The 19607-nt window shown below is 43.7% G+C and overlaps 1 protein-coding gene across 1 annotated transcript in view; it reads left to right on the top strand.

Annotated features, from left to right (window-relative positions):
- Nucleotides 1-899: 899 nt before the first annotated feature.
- Nucleotides 900-19607, top strand: part of COLGALT1 (collagen beta(1-O)galactosyltransferase 1) — an 84977-nt gene continuing 66269 nt past the window's right edge. Inside the window, exons 1-3 of the mRNA XM_073622501.1 lie at nucleotides 900-1280; nucleotides 9587-9697; nucleotides 14411-14528. Of these exons, the coding sequence (XP_073478602.1) occupies nucleotides 1054-1280; nucleotides 9587-9697; nucleotides 14411-14528 (456 nt within the window). The 5' untranslated portion in view covers nucleotides 900-1053. The remainder of the gene's footprint in view (nucleotides 1281-9586; nucleotides 9698-14410; nucleotides 14529-19607) is intronic.

The following is a 19607-nucleotide window of genomic DNA, read 5'->3' as shown; positions in this document are numbered from 1 at the left end:
TCTTCTTAAGTATTACCAAAACGATGTAACCTACAGACAAAAACAAATCAATCCATTGCATTTGTATCCAGCAAGGCAGTCCCTTGCACTACAGAGCTGATGGTGGATCCAAAGCAGATTGTACAAACAGATTGTTTAGTGTCTGACCAGCTTTAGACCCAGGAAATGATTATGCTTTAGTCCATTATATGTTGATCTGGTACAAACCCTCTGCCATTTTTAAGGGGGGTTAATGAAAATTGAATATAGCAAAAATAAATGTAATATATATTTATTTATTTTTGTTATATCTTAAAACTCAATAAAAAATAATTATAAAAAATTGAAAAAAATTACATATAGATAGATATTGTTAATTAGATGTTTTTTCTTTGGTTCTGTGTTATATATATATATATATATATATATAAAATCTGTTCATCATATACTAATTTGGTCAAGCGCTCCGCCATTTTTAAAGGGTGGTATATAAATCAGGGCTAAACTCCCAAAAGGAAGTCATTCTGCTTTAACAATAACCCCCCCCCCCCCCCCCAAGCAGAACTGCAGGATTTTTTTTGCTTTCTTTCTGCCTGACATGTAAATATCAGTGGAGGGCAAACCATTTGATCAAACAGGGTCACCAAAAGTAGAATCTGAACCTTTGATAAGTGATCCAAATGCAGATCGCTCTTCAGAGGACTGATTGCATAGTGTATGGGCAGTTTTAGCCACGTGTCACTTCCTGACCAATGGGAAGCTGTCAGTGTGTGATTAGTGAATGGGGTCCTTCATGCCCCCTCCTCCTCCCACACGCTGGATGATTCGCCGCTACAACGTGTATTACGGCTTTGAGTTGGCAGTGAGCCCACCCCTTTAAGAGTTCTCCCAAATGACAGCACACCTCCCCTTTAAACCTGGGAGTCGGCGGAGAAATATTGGCCGGCTTAAAGGGAGCGCCTCTGTGGCCGCCAATCGCAGCTCTCGGGCACCGCTGACACCGCCTCTCCTTTAAGCCTCCTCTCTGGCCAGGCATTTGTAGTCGGAGGACAGAAAGTGACCGGACCGGCAGCGATGTACCGGAGGTGCTGGGAGTGTGTGCGGCGGCTGTGGCTGCTCTCCGCCGTACTGGCCGGACTGAGTGCCGCCTACTTCCCGGAGGAACGCTACAACCCCGAGTCCCCGCTACGGCCGCCCACCGTCCTCCTCTCCCTGCTGGCCAGGAACGCCGAGGGGTCCCTGCCGGAGGTGCTGGGGGCGCTGGACCGGCTCCGCTACCCCAAGGACCGGATCTCACTATGGTGAGGACAGGCTGGGGTCCTGGCAGCTGGCTGGGGACCCCTGTGTACATAGGGGCCATGTGGGGTCCAATCCAGACTGGGGACATCTGGGGTCCAGGATGGGGATGAGGACATCTGGGGCCAAATATGAGCTGGGGACATCTGGGGTCCAGCAGAGAAGGGGGAGCGCATGGCAGACATTTGTGGTCAGGCATGGGATAAGGACATGGGTCACATCTGGGGTCAGAAATTGTTTGGGGGTATAGCAGATGTGTGATGTATTGGATGGAGACATAGGGGACCCCTGTGGTCAGATATTGAATGGGAGCATAGGGGACTTCTATGGTATAGGATGGGGATGAGGACGTTAGAACATCTGAGGGTCAAATATGAGCTTGGAACATCTGGGGTTCGGGGGGGGGGGGGGGGGGGGTGCGCATAGCAGACATTTGTGGTCAGGCATGGGATAGGGACATGGGTGACATCTGGGCTTAGAAATTGTTTTGGGTATTGGGGGCATCTGGGGTCAGAAATGGGTTGGGGACATTTCTGACCCCAGATGCCAGTTAATATCTGGGGTCAAATGAGCTGGTAACATCTGTGGTCCAGCAGAAGATGGGGGCATAGAAGATATTTTTGGTCAGGTGTGGGATAGGGGACATCTGTGGTCCAGAATGGAGATGGGATGGGGGCATCTGGAGTCAAATATGGTATGAGGGCATAGGGAAAACCCGTGTTCAGATATGAGATGGGGACATCTGGGGTCCAGCAAGGGATGAGGACATCTGTCTTGAGGTATGAGCTGGTGGCACTGTGGACATCTGTTGTCCAGCAGAGGATTCAGACATCTGTGGTCAGATATGGGATGGGCACATTTGTGGTCATATATGAGATGGGGGCATAGGGGGACATCTGTGGTCCAGCAGAAGATGGTGGCATAGCAGACGTCTGTGCTCAGATATGGGATGTGGACATCTGTTATAATATATGGGCAGGGGCATAGGGGACATCTGTGCTCATATATGAAATGGGTGCATGGGGCATATCCACGATCCAGCAGAGAATGAAGGCATAGGGGACATCTGTCATCAGATATGGGATGGGGCGTAGGGTCATTTGTGGTTTGGTAGGGGATGGGGCCATAGGGTTAATTGGTGGTTTGTTAGGGGCGAGGTCATATGTGTTCTTTGCTTTCCAGTAGGTGTTGGGGGGCATAAATGTCTTCTGTGGCCCAGAAGGGAATGGAGGCAGAGATGTCCTCTGCAGTCAGATATGAAATGGGGGCATAGGTGACATCTGGGGGCATAGTAGTCTTCTATTTTCTGGCAGGGGATGAGGGCATAGGTGACATCTGTGGTTTTGCAGGGGATGGGGCCATAGATCATTGGTGGTCTGGCAGCAGGCAAGGTCCTAGGTGTGGTCTTGCAGGAGACCGTGTCTTAGGGGTCATCTGTGGTTAGGCAGAGGATGGAGTCATTGATGACATCTTTGGTCAGGCAGCGGATGGAGTCATCTGTGTCCTCTTTCATCTAGTAGGGGATGGGAGCATAGGGATCTTCGTGGTCTGGTGGGGGATTGTGGCATAGGTGTCGTTGTTAGTCTGGCAGGGGATGAGGTCATAGGTGTTCTCTGTGATCTGGCAGAGGGAAAGGTTCAAAAGTATCAAATATGTGGTCAGATAAGAGTGAGGATCACGGATGTTGCATCTGTGGCCAGATATTGGTTGGGGTCATAGGTGTCACAACTGTGGTCAGATAGGGGTGAGGGTCATAGGTGTCTTCTTTTAGTCTGGAAGAAGATGAGGTTATAGGTGTCGCATCTGTGGTCAAATAGGGGTTAAGGTCATAGGTGTCTCATGGCTTGTCGGTTAGCGATTAGGATCATGTCTGTTGCATTGCTGGTCAGAGAGGGTCATAGGTGTTACATCTGTGATCAGGTATGGGTTGGGATCATAGGTGTTGCATCATTGGGGTAAAGGGCATCACATTTTGTGATGTAATGGGATCATATAGGTGAAATCTGCTGTCAAATTTATAGGGAATAAAGTTTATAGGTGCCAATTGTGGTTGGAAAAGTGCTCACTACAACTAAGGTCAGCCCGGGATGGTTCTTTGGGATGGGCTGGTACGTTTCAACAGTAGTGCTACAAAGGCAGCTGTGTGGGATGCCATAGTAAGAATGTGGTCAGGGAAATTTGAATAGAAAAATGAGCTTGGTGAGAGAACCAGCAGGAACAGTATTCTGGGATCAACACATAAAAGGCTAAGTTCACCTCTTGCAGAAAATAGCCTATGTAGTCAAGGGGCCCCAGTAAATATTAAAAACTGATCAGCTTTGTAAAATATTCAACATCCCATTTTGACCTTCTCTGGAAGACTACCTTCCAGTTGGCAATCCCCATGTCCTGCATTGTTGCTAGGATGTGAAAACCGTTGGACAGTCTCGTCCAGCATTACTGGAGTGAAACCCAACAATTTTCGCATTGTAGCATCAAAGGCAGAGGATTGCTAAAAGGGAGTTTTTTTTTTTTTTTCTCTTTTCAGCCAGGCTTCCAGGGGGACCCAAATGGCTTACATGTATGACAATAAAATGTAAAAGATTTACAAACTACACAGTTTAATGTCTACTGGTGCCCCTTCACTGCATAGGCTATTTCCTGGAAATGGAAAAAAGTGAACTTCGACTTTACCCTTCCACCTAGGCTTGTGTGTGGGCTAGGGATACTTCCGTGAATAGAAGTGATGAAGAAATATGTTGGCTTAATTGGTGAGTTCTCTTTTTGAAAACACTTGTTGCCTGGTTATGTTGATCCAATGTTTTTCGATATTTCCATTGACCCAGAACAAGTATCAGATTGGGCTGTTTTACTTTCCGCTGACTGTTAGCTACTTTCAGAGATTCTCAGTTCCTTTCAGTTGAAGCTTATCTATCAACTTTTTTCTAGTTATCAGGAGAGTGAAATTGTGTTGAAACCTTATATTTTATTGCTATATGTCCTGGGAGATTCACCCTCTTTATATGTCCAGGTGATTTGTCCTTGGGACAGATCTAGTTGGGAAATCCATATTTTTACAGTTGTCACTACAACAGGAGCAAAGGGGAGATCATCCAGTGAGGACTATTGTTCTAGTAAAAACTGCCTAAAAGGATATCTTCTCACTTTAGAGAGATACCCTCACTGCCATGTCTCCAGGAGAGAAATGGAATGGAACAGAGACATAAAAAGAAGGGTTGGCTTTAGATGCAGTCTGACATCTAAAAAGCAGATTGTGGGGAGACCAGAGTTTTTTTAGGCTGACTTTTTGTCCCCAGTCTATTCACTTAGAAATCATTCTGGTTGATGAGATCTTTTCACGCATATTTAATAATGAGACTCCTCATGGTTATGTTTTTGGTTGAGGTGGAAACTTTCACTCTACTGGAGAAAGCCGAACTGTATCAACCAGAACTTCACCCATGAATGGGTGCGGACACATCCTTGGTTAAGGTGAGGAGGAAACTTTCACTCTTTTGGAGAAAGCCAAGCTGTATCAACCAGAACTTCAGTCATGGTTGGGTGTGGATGTATCCTTGGTTAAGGTGAGGTCAAAACTTTCACTCTACTGGACAAAGCTGTGCTGTATTAACCAGAACATCACTCATGGTTGGGTGTGGACACATCCTTGGTTCAGGTGAGGTGGAAACTTTCACTCTACTGGAAAAAGCTGTGCTGTTCCACCAGAACTTCTGTCATTGTTTGCTACGGACGTATACTTGGTTAAAGTGAGGTGGAACCTTTCACTCTAGTGGAGAAAGCAGTGCTGTATCAACCAAAACTTCAGTTATGTTTGGGTATGGATGCATCCTTGGTCAGAGTGAGCTGGAAACTTATACTCTGCCTGAGAAATCTGTGCTGTATCAACCAGAGCTTCTTTCATTTTTGAGAGTAGACACATCCTTGGTTAAGGTGAGAAGAAAACGTTCACTCTACTGGAGAAAGCCGAGGTGTATCAACCAACACCTCAGTCATGGTTAGGTGTGGACGTATCCTTGGTTAACATAAGGTGGAAACTTTCACTCTACTGGAGAAAGCTGTGCTGTATCAACCAGAACGTCACTGATGGTTGAGAGTAGGCACATCCTTTGTTGCGGTGAAATAAGAACTTTCACTCCAGTGGAAAAAGCTGTGCCGTGTCAACCAGAACTTCTCTCATGGTTGGGTGTGGACACATCTTTGGCTAGGGTGAGGCAGAAGCTTTAACTCTAGCGGAAAAAGCTGTCCTGTATGAACCAATAGGAAGCTGTCTGACCAGGTCACACAAGTTTACAATTATGGTTTGTTGGGACGCCAGAGAATCTGTTAAAATATTTACAATAATCAGAGTTTTGCTGTATTCTATCATCAGGGCAGTGTGTAGGATGGAGCAAGTAGCATGTGCCTCTGCAACTTTGTAAGATGAATTGTTTATTCCCATATACAGCTCGTCCTGCTGAGGCCCCTCGTCCCACACAGGGTTGTGCTACAAAACACTGTTTATTTATTTTATCTATATATCCTCCTTTTTTTCTTTTTTTTTTTTTTTCTTTTACAAATTTTCACAAATAAAGTATTTTCAGAACATCAGGCAGTGTAGACAAAGGATTTGTGTGATCAGTGTAATATAGCATAAGATGGACACAGCTCTGTTTAGCTTTAGTTTTTATATAGGCTATCAAGACTTCATGGAAGTTTGTTCTTAAAGCCCATCTCAGGTGGGGTTGGGCTTTTATTTCTATTTTGGAAAAAGCCCTCCTAAACCATATTCAACTTGTCTGGTCCATGTGACCCACTGCTGCATCTCTTCCACTTGTTGAGAGCCATGATCCAACGGGGCAATCTGGATCTGCTGCTTACCAGTTCTGTTGCTGCCCCTTGCCGTGATATTAAACTGCCATTGGAGTCTTCAAGACAGTGATGACCCCACTTATAGACTGCCAATGAGGGGTGTACATGTCACTAGGCAGTGACGTAGGCACCTGAAGGCCCCTCTCACTGTGTAGCGAGGAAGAAACTCTGCACCCAACACATCATGTGATTGCTGATTTTGGTGAGCATATTTGGCACTTAAGGGAAACTTGCACTTGCAGGTGGAACATTCGGTGGTATGTACTAGCCATTGAGTTTTTACTTAAAACTATATTAAGAAAAAAAGACCAAACATAAAAACGTGTCTTTTCTTGCTATGTTATAAAAATGCCAGAACAATATGACCCGTCCCCTCAAATGACACCTGCCTTTGAATACAGCAAACTATCCGTACACAAACACCCATGTCAATGTAACCGAAGACTGTCTCATAATGTGAATTAAATGATAAATTGGATCAGAGGAAAGGCACTCGCTCATAATGGTCACAGCAGATGTACACCTGGAAACTGAAGCACAAAACTCTGAAGTTCTTTGTTTTCCATCTTCTCAGGATTTGTCTTGCAGAGCAAAAGGTTGGCATACCCTTGGCTGACCTCACTGGTCTCTGATGATCTCAACCAAATGACGGCTTTCTTGTGGTCATTTGAAGGAAACGTGAGCCTTCTCCGTTATTCTGTTACACACAATACATCAGTACTGCCATTCTGGAACAATTGTCAAATCTGTAGGGTTGTATGTTTTGCTCACCAGGACACCATACAATTCATCTTTGGAGTAGATGAAGTTTTGTAGTGTATTTGAGAAGTGTGTTTTGAAAGTAGACTGTAATGACACTCTCTTTATTTGCTGATTCCTTCAGACATTGCCAGTCCTCTGACTTCACCGCCTGGCAAGTCACTGTTACTTGTTATAAGTATGCAGGCTAGAAGTTTGAGTTTCACTTGTTGCATGCTTGTTTGTAGTGAATCCTAGATTAGTCTGGCTGACGAGCCTGCATGATGGCTGTTTTGCTTATGGTAGTTTCATGTTAGAAGAGACCTGTCAGGAGAGAAATTTGGAGGCTGCCATTGCATATTCAACATCTATCTTATCCATTCCTAGAGCTTCTCATGTAACTAGCTTATACAAAGGGATGGAAGTTTAATGGTACAACCTAAAGCAGAACTGAAGCCCGCAGATATTCGCTTATGTTCTAGTTCTAGTGATGCCACTGTTTCTTCTGGAGGCTGGTCTTTCGTTGTCTTGATTGACCAGTGGGTACCATGTGTACTGCGGGTGCCTGTCAATCATCCTGGCACTCAGAACCTGCGCTGAGATGTGCTAAGCTACATCAGTGTACATTCAGTAGAAGATTGCGATGTTGTTTTATCAGAGTAGAGATAATGCATGTCTTTAAGATATCTTTTTATACTTAAAGGACAAGTTCACCTTCTAGAACATGTTACATGTTCCACCTGTTTTTAGGGTGGAACATGTAACATATTCCCTCTTTGTGACAGAAGTACGGGGGGAAGTTCCACCATACATAGTTGCATAGTAGGTGAGGTTGAAAAAAGACACAAGTCCATCAAGTCCAACCTATTTGTTTGGTTTTATGTCAGTAATACGTTGTATATCCCTGTATGTTTTGGTCGTTCGGGTGCTTATCTAATTCAAGTTTCTTGAAATTATCGATGCTCCCCACTGAAACCACCGCCTGTGGCAGGGAATGCCACATCCTTGCCACTCTTACAGTAAAGAACCCTCTACACAGTTTAAGGTTAAACCTCTTTTCTACTAATATTAATGAATGACCACGTGTCTTATTAAACTCCCGTCGTCCAAAAAGTTTTATCCCTATTGTGGGGTCACCAGTATGGTATTTGAAATCATATCCCCTCTCAAGCGTCTCTTCTCCAGAGAGAATAAGTTCAGTACTCGTAACCTTTCTTTATATTTAATATTGTCCAGACCCTTTATAAGCTTTGTTGCCCTTCTCTGTACTCACTCCGTTTCCAGCACATCCTTCCTGAGGACTGGTGCCCAGAACTGGACAGCATACTCCAGGTGTGGCCGGACCAGAGTCTTGTAGAGTGGGAGAATTACCGCTTTATCTCTGGAGTTGATCCCCTTTTTAATGCATGCCAATATTCTGTTTGCTTTGTTAGCAGCAGCTTGGCATTGCGTGCCATTGCTGAGCCTATCATCTACTAGGACCCCCAGGTCCTTTCCCATCCTAGATTCCCACAGAGGTTCTCTCCCCGGTGAGTAGATTGCATTCATATTTTTGCCACCCAAATGCATTATTTTACATTTTTCCACATTTGCCATGCATTTGCCCACCCCATTAATTTGTTCAGATCTACTTGCAAGGTTTCCACATCCTGCGGAGAAGTTATTGCCCTGCTTAGCTTAGTGCCGTCCGCAAATACAGAGATTGAGCTGTTCACTCCATCCTCCAGGTCGTTTATGAATAAATTGAATAGGATTGGTCCCAGCACAGAACCCTGGGGGACCCCACTTCCCACCCCTGACCATTCCGAGTATTTCCCATTTATCACCACCCTCTGAACTCGTCCTTGTAGACAGTTTTCAATCCATGTACTCACCCTATGGTCAATGCCAACTGACCTTTTTGAAAAGAGCGTGTCCATGCAGGGCACCGCCCACATGGCCTCATGCAGATGTCAGCTTGTAGTTCTCAATGAACTACCATGGCGCTGTTAAGGGCTCTGGTAGTTCATTGATTCTACCTGTCGGTGTGAAACTGCCTATCCATATGGTGTATGAGCAGACAGCTTACAGTGGCACTCTGCAGGAGTCCTGCATCATTGCGCTCGCAATCTGCTGATCGCTGGTGCAATGCTTTTCAGGCTCCTACAAAAAAAGTTAGAGCCTACTTTCCCATGGTTTTCCTTTTGGTTTACACAGTTACAGATTCACTTGAAGGCATAGCCAAACTTGTTAACCTAGATCCATGGTCTTTCTAAACAAAGGGCCAGTTTACTGTCCTTCAGACTTTAGGAGGCCCAGACTGTGGCCATCGGGAGTGGAAATTGTACTAGCGTCAGTGGGAGTAAACAATGCATCTTTGGCATTAGGGTGAGGAATAGTACCCCATTGTTTTCAGTGTTAGGAATAGTGCCTCATCATTGGTGTCAATGGAAGAAACAGTGCCCCGTTGTTGATGTTAGTAACAGGAAATATGTCCCCTTTGGTGTCAGTGGTAGGAATTTGTATATTGATTCAGTGGCAGGAAAAGTGCCCCAAGGGCCAGATAAAGGCAAGCAAAGGGCCACAGTTTGGCGACTATTGACCTAGATGGTTCCCAGTCCTCTCACCGTATGCAATTGAGCTGGATAGATTTTTCTGAAAGTTGTTGTTTCAGATGGATGGCTTTTGTTATATTATACCAGAATATCTGATTGGGTCTGTTTTCTATTTGTTTGCTCTTCTACAGGGTGGCCACCGATCACAATTTGGATAATACAAGCAGCATACTACGAGAATGGCTCGTCAATGTCCAGAGCCAGTACCATCACGTGGAGTGGAGGCCCCAGGAGCACCCCAGGTACCAGAACAGTCTCTTATATTTTTTCTGAAGACCCAGGTTGGCAACACAAAAATAAACCATTAAACATCTACAACTGCCCGGCTAGCTCAGTCGGTAGAGCATGAGACTCTTAATCTCAGGGTCGTGGGTTCGAGCCCCACGTTGGGCGTGTGTTTTTTTTTATATCATTTAAAACATGTTGTTAAATTACAAGTTATTAAAAGAAAAGTTAACTAACATCTGACAAAAGAAAAAAAATCAGGGTCCCCCAACTACTACCTGGGTCTGCACTGAATGGTATATTCTATAATTTTAATTTTAAATACCCCTAAAGGACTTCAACAGTCCTCTCCCCAAAACTAACCTTATGAAAAAGAAAATTCACGCTGCGACATAATTAAAAATAGGGAGTAGAATGTAAGCTCATAAAAAGATTGCTTGTTACAAAGTATACAGAAGAAAATACCAGTTAATATATAGACAAAAAGTGAAAAAGTAGTGCTGTACGTACTGTGTATATTGGGACTTACACAGATTGTGTGTGGTTCAAAGACTGCTCTACGATCCTGCTGTGTCCCTTTTACATTGAAATGGATTTCACCTCAGGAGCACCGCAGGAGACCAGGACAGCCTCTTTTGTAAGAAGACCTGGTCCATGAACTCTGAAGGAACCTTCCATTTAGACATGCAGGTGGTGGTCTAACAGCCCGGCTAGCTCAGTCGGTAGAGCATGAGACTCTTAATCTCAGGGTCGTGGGTTCGAGCCCCACGTTGGGCGAGTAGGTTTTGTCATTAAAAATGTTTTATTAAATGACAAGTTATTATAATATAAAGAAAGATCCTATGGTCTGCTAACTTATTTAGTTATATAATGCTATTGCAGTAAAAGTAAATGGAAACTTCTCTAGTTATCCCCTTATTATCGCAGTAGATAATTTTGCATCTGCTTTCGCAAAGACTGCTTACCTGACTCCGTCATGCCGATCCGAGAAGATTCCGGATTTCCTAGTCAATATCTTCACCTATTGAGGCAGTATAACCTTTGACTGTATCGGGTTACTGCACATTCTACCATGCTCTTTGCACGGTTTTATTTAGGAACTTTTTTTTTTTTTACCTCTGACCTCAAAGCCTAAACACTTTTTTTAGTTTTAAAAATTAGATACATTTACGTTTTTTGGTTGTAACATGGCAAAATGTGGAAAATTTCAAGGGGCATGAATACTTTTTTCAAGGCACTGTATTCGGTAGGTGACATGCCATGTTGGTTCTAGGTCATGTGACTATGACATCAGCAACGTCTTCAGCCAATGTGAATGCAGACTCTGCTGATGCCTACGATACCATCTTTTTCTGTGTGTGAAGTGTTGTGTTTTTTTTTTTTTTGTTTTGTTTTTTTTATTGTCGTTTTTAACCCTATTGAGAGGTTTGAACCTCATTACCTCACCTTGTAAATCCAGTAAAAGATTTGAGGGGAATGCTTGCCACTTTCTAATAACTGCATGACAGACATCCTACTCCTTTCCCCATTTTGTTAAAAAAAAGTGTGTTGTTGCAGACTGTGTACCCACTGGTGGGATTTACCATCACTTCCTGTTAACAGGAATGGAAGGAAATTTCCCAATAGGTTGCGGATAGAATTATGGACAAATTTTGTTTGAAGTTTGCTCTAACTCTGAGTTTGGGTCCACCTACAGAGACAGACTGTTAAAAACATACAGACTTACCTGTCAGTGGTCCCACAGTACTGCAGTTCATGTGACGGAGACTTGCAGAAAGATGGTATCTTAGACATCAGCATTCACATTGGTTGCAGACGTTGCTGATGTTATAGTCACAGGACCTGGAACTAACATGGCATGTCACCTACCGAACACAGTGCCTTAAAGTATTCACACCCCTTGAAATTTTCCACATTTTGTCAGGTTACAACCAAAAATGTAAATGTATTTTATCAGGATTTTATGTGATAGACCAACACAAAGTGGCACATATTTGTCAAGCGGAAGGAAAAGATAAATTGTTTTCAAGATTTTTTTTTACAAATAAAAATCTGAAAAGTGTGGCATGCATTTGTATTCAGCCCCCCTGAGTCAGTACTTTGTAGAATCACCTTTCTCTGCACATGCAGCCGCAGGTCTTTTTGGGTATGTCTCTACCTGCTTTGCACATCTAGAGGGTGACATTTTTTTGCCCATTCTTCTTTGCAAGATAACTCTGTCGGATTGGATGGAGCGTGTCTGTGAACAGCAATTTTCAAGCCTTGCCACAGATTCTCAATTGGATTTAGGTCTGGACTTTGACTGGGCCATTCTAACACATGAATATGCTTTAATCTAAACCATTCCATTGTAGCTCTGGCTGTATGTTTAGGGTAGTTGTCCTGCTGGAAGGTGAACCTCCTCCCCAGTCTCAAGTCTTTTGCTGACTCTTTTTTTTTTTTTTTTTTTTTTTTTTTTTAATTCCAACGGTCTGACACCTGCAAGGTCCCTGGCCGGTGCAGGCATCTTCTCCTCAGCTAGTTCCAGTCTTCAGCTATATTGATTGGCCAGAGCGGTATGATGTCACTCTTGCACATGCACAGGAGTGCAGCCATCTTGGCACACAGGCAGTATGCCAGAATGTAAACTGAGCTGTACATGCGCAGCTCTGTGTACAATCTACAGGGGACAAAAAAAGGAAAACCTAGTGCTGAACACGGTAATACCCATTTGGACTTTATAGACAGACCAGGTAATGCAGTAAAAAAAGGGTATTTTATTATAAACATACAATAAAATTGCAAATAGCAAGAAAAGTACAGTTACATAAAAAAAAGCGTGTAACAAATCTACTCAGATAAACATTGGTACGGAACTCGGCTGTCCTGTAGACAAAGTTGGGCTAGCGAGAGCACATACTGCAAATGACGCCTAACATGTTTCGGACCTTGTAGTCCTTCGGAGGCTTATGTCATTTTTAGATGGTAAAATCACGAGTATTCCAGAATATAGATATAATAATGCATTAGTAGGATAATAAGTTGGTATAACAGTTCTATCTATAAGTCAAAACAGACATGCACCTCCAATCACATTTGTTATCAACATAACAGCAAGAGAGACTATACTTACATAGATGAACAAATTGCTGATAAAAGCGACCAGGGGGTAAGACTAGATTCCCACAGGGTGAACGCAAAGTCAAGGCCTCAGATATATAGCGGATGGAAAGAGATGGGCATGCACAGGAGGGCGAGAGAGCAGAGAGGCGGCAACCGTCCCAACTGCAAGGACTTCAGGCGTGTGGAGTAAAAAAACTCACAAGATCCTGGCCAAAAACAGATGGAGTCTCGATATGTGCAGCAGGAAATTGCTCTATATGGTTCTTTGTATATGTAAAAGAGAAAGAGATGAACAAAATCGGGGTGTAAGAAGAAAAGGTACTTCTAAAATATTATAAGAATGCAAGCTGATATGAACGATGTGCTCTCACTAGCCAAACTTTGTCTACAAGATAGCTGAGTTCCATACCAATGTTTATCTGAGTATATTTGTTACACACATTTTTTATGTAACTGTACTTTTCTTGCTATTTGCAATTTTATTGTATGTTTATAATTAAATACCCTGGTGTGTTTTTTTTTTTTTTTTGTTTTTTTTTTATTGGATCAGACGGACCAGTAGTTTATACAACACACACTGCCAATCCCTGCCTCATCAATTCTACAGGGGCTTACAAACAGTGTGTGACTGGTTCAGTGATCGCAAGGTACAGAGCCACTCCGGTTGGTTCTTTACTTCTAAATGTGATCTGAGCTTTCTAGTGGCAGTGAGCTGTCCATTCCCTGACCAAAGTGAGAGAAATCTCTTTCAGAGGGTTGTAACCAGAATGTGTGTCCTCATTGGAGGCTTCCCCCTTCTGGTGTCAATTTTTAAGTCTTAGATTTTCCCTCACTTTCAGTCCTGGTGAAAATAGTCAAACAGCAATAAAATACAAAAAATAATACATGAAAGGGCTTCTAAGCTTTAAGTGAACTCCTCTCTCCTCTGATCTGAAGCTATACTTACCAAAGAATGAAACCATTTCCAGACACATCATGGTCTAGTTTCCAAGCTTGCTAGGCTATGTACAAGCACAATGATGATGTCACTGTTACATTTACAAGGTAATATCTGGGTGTGCAAAGGCACTTGGTGCACACACAATGGATTTGTATGCTTTCTGACTTTTGAAATATAAAGTTTTTGTTCCTTGTGATCGGCTTTATTTCTGCCTTTGCCTTCTCCATCCTTTTTGCTTGGTCTGAAATTGATGCTATAGACAGCCAGGAAAGGTATTTTTTTAACCCTGTATGGTATGTGCATGCAATTTGCCAGCCTATTACAGTAATGCGATGTCTTTCTTTTGTCTCTCCATCAAAGTTATGCAGATAATCCCCATGCAGCTGTCCTGGCCAAACTCTCTCCTGAGCAAACACAGGATTCAGCTGTTCATGAGAAATCCCCTCCAAGTACGAAGGAGCATCGAGTTATACATAATCCCTTGGGTTTTGTTCCTCTTTTTCCTCTTATGCACACACAGCATGTATTCAGTGTGACACAACACACATCCTCTTGTCTTAGGAAATACCCTTTGTTCAGCATTTTATTAAATATTAACGCTTGCACTGCTATGCTTCTCTTCCATATAGGTCATAGTGTGTCTCCCGTGATGGATCTGACGATTCCACCAATCATTTTGTCTCCTCAGGTGGTTTCAGGACGAGGAAGGTCCCAAGCACTGGTCTCACTCTCGCTATGAATATGTCATGAAACTTCGCCAGGCGGCTCTAAACTCAGCGCGGGAAATGTGGGCTGACTACATCATGGTATGTGACAGTCACTCATACAAGAGTCTTCCTGGGCTTTGTGCCGGTCTCTGGAGAGGAACTAGGAGCTTGGTTTTTGTAAGAGGCGTGTGCAATGGCCTGCGTATGTTCCTGTAAAGTACATGGGGAAGTTAGTGCAGTTTTCGGATAGGAGACTCACTGGGGGGGGGGGGGGGGGGGTGGGGGATAAAATGGTGGTCGTTGCAACTTTTTATCTTGCATGGTATTTGTGCAGTATTTTTTTTTCAAACGTCATAACATCGCACCCGGCCTCCGAAAGATCATAGAGACATCCGGGGGCCATCTGACCCGCTGGATTGTCTATGGTAAATTTCCGGCATGGACGATTCCTTTTCCCTCTCGCCGATCGTACAAGCAAGCCAGAAGACGCGGCGGGAGGGGGGGACATCCCCTCCTGCTGCCTGTAAGAACGATCAAGCGGCTGAGCAGCCGCTATGATTGTTCTTACGGGTGCAGGGAATCGCCGGCTCTCAAAGAAGATATCTGAATGATGCCTGTAGCTGCACCCATCATTCAGATATCACCACTCAGTCAACGATGTCATATGACGTAGTTGGGCGGGAAGTGGTTAAAGTGCTACTAAAGCTAAAAATGTTTTTTACTTCTAATGCATTTCTTGCATTAAGATAAAAAGTGTTTTTTTTAATCCGCTGTCCTCCCCCTTCCCTGTGTGAAGGGAATCTATTCCTCTTCACACAGGACTCAAGCAGAAGCAGGAGCCATTGGTTCCTGCTGCTGTCAATCAAATTTTCAGTCAGGAGGAAGTGGAGGGGCGGGGTTTAGTTTTGTCTATGGAGCATGGTTCCATGCACACACAGCTTGGAAGTGAGGGGACACCGTGGGCCCCCATAGCAAACAGCTTGCTATGAGGACACACTAAGAAGAATAGGAGTCAGGATTACTGCCAGGAGACCCAAGAAGAGGAGTATCAGGGCCGCTCTGCAATACCACTGCACAGAACAGGTGAGTACAACATGTTTGTTTTTAATTTTTTTTTTTTTTAAAGTTGACTCTAGTAAAAAATTTATAAAAGTATCCCCTTCCCCATTTCCAGAGAAATTTTCCGCTGCACCCAAGTTTCACCCCTCCCATTACCCTTCGTACTCATTCTCGGCAACCCAGAGTTCCCTCCTCGGTCTACATAATAAACATTTTCAATGTCTTCTGTCTAGTGCAGCATTCTTCAAAATTTCTAAACAAAGGGCCAGTTTACTGCCTTTTTATACTTTAGAAGGGCTGGACTGTGGCTAGTGGGATTAGATAATGCCCTGGCATCCGTGTGAGAAATAGTGCCCCATCATTGGTGTCACTAGGAGGAATCGTGCCCCATCATTGGTGTCAAGGAGATGAATAGTACCTCATCATTGGTGTCAGTGGGAGGGAATAGTGCCCCAAAGGCTCAATGAGTGCTATATTCAGCCCTTTGGCCGCAGTTTGGAGACCACCGGTCTTGTGGGTATTCCCACCTAATGGATTTCCTGACGTGAGATGGCTGCCTTCTCTTAAACGATGTAACCCAATAAGCGGAACCCCCCTTGGACTTCTGGAGTAGTTTCTAGCTTTGCGACTTCACACACTTTCTAAGCAGAAGGGCATTACATGCCCTCTCACAGAGCTTGGGAAAATATTCCACAAGGGAGAACCGATACTCCACTGTCTCTTCATCATCATTAATGCCTTTCTAGTCTGGCAAAAACTTGACTGTACCCCATCTTTCCTGCTGATATGGGTGTTGGACCTGGTACCCAACTTCCAGTCCTACAAAAGAAGGTCCTCCACTTTGCCCTAAAAGTCCTCTATTGCTACCAGGCTGCAGTAGCATATCTACCTTGAATAATGCAAGGAAGCCAGCTTCCAGAGTCATTTATTATAGAATCTGGAAGGCATATGTTTCCTGGTGTGAATCCAGGGGTTGGCATCCCAGAAAGTATGTCATAGGTAGAATCCTTGCTTTTCTACAAAAATGGGGTTGGAGATTAAGCTGGCCTTGAGTACTATCAAGGGCCAGGTCACGGGCTTTATCAGTATTGTTTCAACGTCCGCTTGCTTCGCTTTCTTTAGTCCGCAGCTTAATCCACCGGTTAGAGCATCCCTGAACCCTTGGGACTTGATTTAGTTCTGTTGGCATTACAGAAACAGCCTTTTGAGCCGATACAACATATTCCCTTGGTCCTTTTGACAAGAAAGCTAGTTTTTCTGGTGGCCATTTCTTCTGCAAGAAGGGTATCAGGGTTGGCGGCTTTTTCTTGTAAAGAGCCATATTTAATCATTCACAAGGATAGAGTAGTATTGCGTCCTCACCCTAGTTTTCTACCGAAGGTGGTTTCAGGTTTTCATCTAAACCAGGATATTGTTCTGCCTTCATTTTTTCCAGAACCCTGTTCTACGGAAGAAAAGTCACTACATTCTCTGGATGTAGTAAGAGCGGTCAAAATCTATTTGGAGGTGACTGCTCAGGTTCGGAAAACGGATGTTTTGTTTGTGTTGCCTGAAGGTCCTAGAAAACGACAGGCAGCTTCGAAATCTACTATTGCTAAGTGGATTCGGCAAGTAATTGTTCAAGCTTATGGTTTGAAGAGGAAAGTTCCACCTTTTCAAATCAAAGAGCACTCCACTAGGGCTGTTAGTGCTTCATGGACAGTGCATCACCGGGCCTCCATAGCTGAAATCTGCAAGGCCGCAACTTGGTCTTCAGTCCATACATTCACCAAATTCTATCAGGTGGATGTAAGAAAACCTGAGGATATCGCCTTTTGTCGCAGTGTGCTGCATTTGTACTTTGCATTGCATTTGCAATTTGTGCCCATTAACTGGCCAAAAAAACGAACAAATGGTCTAAATGACTGAATTTCGGATGATTTTTCGTATAGTGTATGGCCAGCATAAGTGCCTTAGATCTTGCAAGCTCATAATAACTTGGATTATGTGATTGCACCCTGTACATGTTCCAACAATGTTTTGTACATCTTTGTATTGTGGCCTTTTGGATAAATAAAGGAATTACAAAAATAACTCTCCTCTTCCGCCTCCTAACACCTCTGCCAACTAACCTGTGTAAGAAAGATGTACACTATATTTACCAAAATTATTGGGACGCCTGCCTTTACACGCACATAAACTTTATTGGCATCCCAGTCTTAGTCCGTAGGGTTCAATATTGAGTTGGCCCACCCTTTGCAGCTATAACAGATTCAACTCTTCTGGGAAGGCTGTCCACAAGGTTTAGGACTGTCTATGGGACTGTTTGACCATTCTTCCAGAAGCACATTTTTGAGGTCAGGCACTGATGTTGGACGAGAATGCCTGGCTTGTGGTCTCTGCTCTAATTAATTCCAAAGGTGTTCTATTGGGGTTAAGTCAGGACTCTGTGCAGGCCAGTCAAGTTCCTCCACCCTAAACTCGCTCATACATGTCTTTATGGACCTTGCTTTGTGCACTAGTACAAATCATTTGGTGGAAGGGGGATTATGGTGTGGGGTTATTTTTCAGGGGTTGGGATTGGCCCCTTAGTCCCAGTGATGGGAACTCCTTAAGTCATCAGCATACCAAGACATTTTGGACAATTTCATGCTTCCAACTTTGTGGGAACAGTTTGGGGATGGCCCCTTCCTGTTCCAACATAACTGCGCACCAGTGCACAAAGCAAAGTCCATAATGACATGTATGCTAGAGTTTGGGGTGGAGAAACTTGACTGGCCTGCACAAGTATATAGATCTTTCCTACAGTTTAGTTAGCATAGGTGTTAGAAAGGGGAGAAGGAAGGGACTGAAAGCTGGCATTACACTTTAAGGCTACATCTTGCCTGCATTTTCCTGCCTCTTGCATATTTCTATTGTCTAGTGAGCCTGTCATTCAAAGTGAGGTGCCAATGGGATTGGAAGTGTCAAGAGCTTTGCCTACAAGAGCAACCTGACTTTCTTCCATGGCAGGAAGGTTTGGGATGCTGTTAAAGATGTTTACTCCCGGGTACCTACAATTCTTACCTGCAGTAGTTTGCTCCTTCTTTCCCCCAGTGTCACTTTAAAAGTCTGGAAGACTTTTAACTGGAACTGGAAGGTTCAACAATATGTACCTGGCTACTAGGGTTTCCACCTGACCACAAATGGTTTATTTCCATAAATTCACTAGCCATGAGCTACAGGTGATCGCTAAAAAGGATGGGATCATGACTGCGGTAAATGGATATAAGGTTTCATGAACACGTTGTGAACAATTTCATGAAAAATATAGTCCAGACTAATAACAGGGTAGTTTGATCTCTCCGCATCATTGAAAACAAAAAGCCACGTCAATGATTTTGTCCCAGACTAGCCCATAAATTTCGAGTGTGCTTTGTTGTGTGTCAAATTCTTGGAAGATACGCTTTTCATGCAGTTATTAGGCATGCTGTGCCTGGTAGAATAAACCCAATGACATTCCCGTCTGGTCCTTTTTAGGAGCCAGTCACGGTTCATTGGTTTACATCTCAAGATACAGCTGAAAGGAGCTTCCGGGCAGATGTGATGGTCTACATTAATCTCAATGGATACTGCACTGTCGCTGCCACTTAGCTGATGCAAGGGGTCTAAGTAGTGATTTGCTCATATGATTTCCACTGAAACCAGTTGAGGTTTGAGCATCTTAGAAGGTTCCTCTGGGAGATTCCTATTGCAATGTATACAGTCACACTGATCTGAAGTTTTTCAGAGTAGGTCCAGAAATCTATGCATTATTTCTCCCTAGGTTACAGTCACACAGGCGATTAGCACACCCAGTGTGTGCCAATACCTGCGGCTGCTCAGCTCATACAAAGCGATGACGGGCTGATTGGTGGTGGCAGCTATTTGTGACTGTTCACACGGCCAGTGATTACCTATACTGATTGTGACAAAGTGGGGGCGATTTACTAAAACTGGAACAGAATCTGGTGCTGCTGTGCATAGTAAACAATCAGCTTCTAACTTCAATTAAGCTTTGACAATAAAACTTAGAAGCCGATTGGTTACTATGCAGAGCTGCACCAGATTCTGTGTGCACCAGTTTTAGCAAATCCTCCCCCCTCCAGTGTGTCCAGCCAT

The sequence above is a fragment of the Aquarana catesbeiana genome, linkage group LG03 (genome assembly GCF_042186555.1).
Source record: "Aquarana catesbeiana isolate 2022-GZ linkage group LG03, ASM4218655v1, whole genome shotgun sequence".
Classification (NCBI taxonomy): domain Eukaryota; kingdom Metazoa; phylum Chordata; class Amphibia; order Anura; family Ranidae; genus Aquarana; species Aquarana catesbeiana.
The sequence above is the reverse complement of the archived record's forward strand: the minus strand, read 5'-3'. Positions and strand labels throughout refer to the sequence as shown.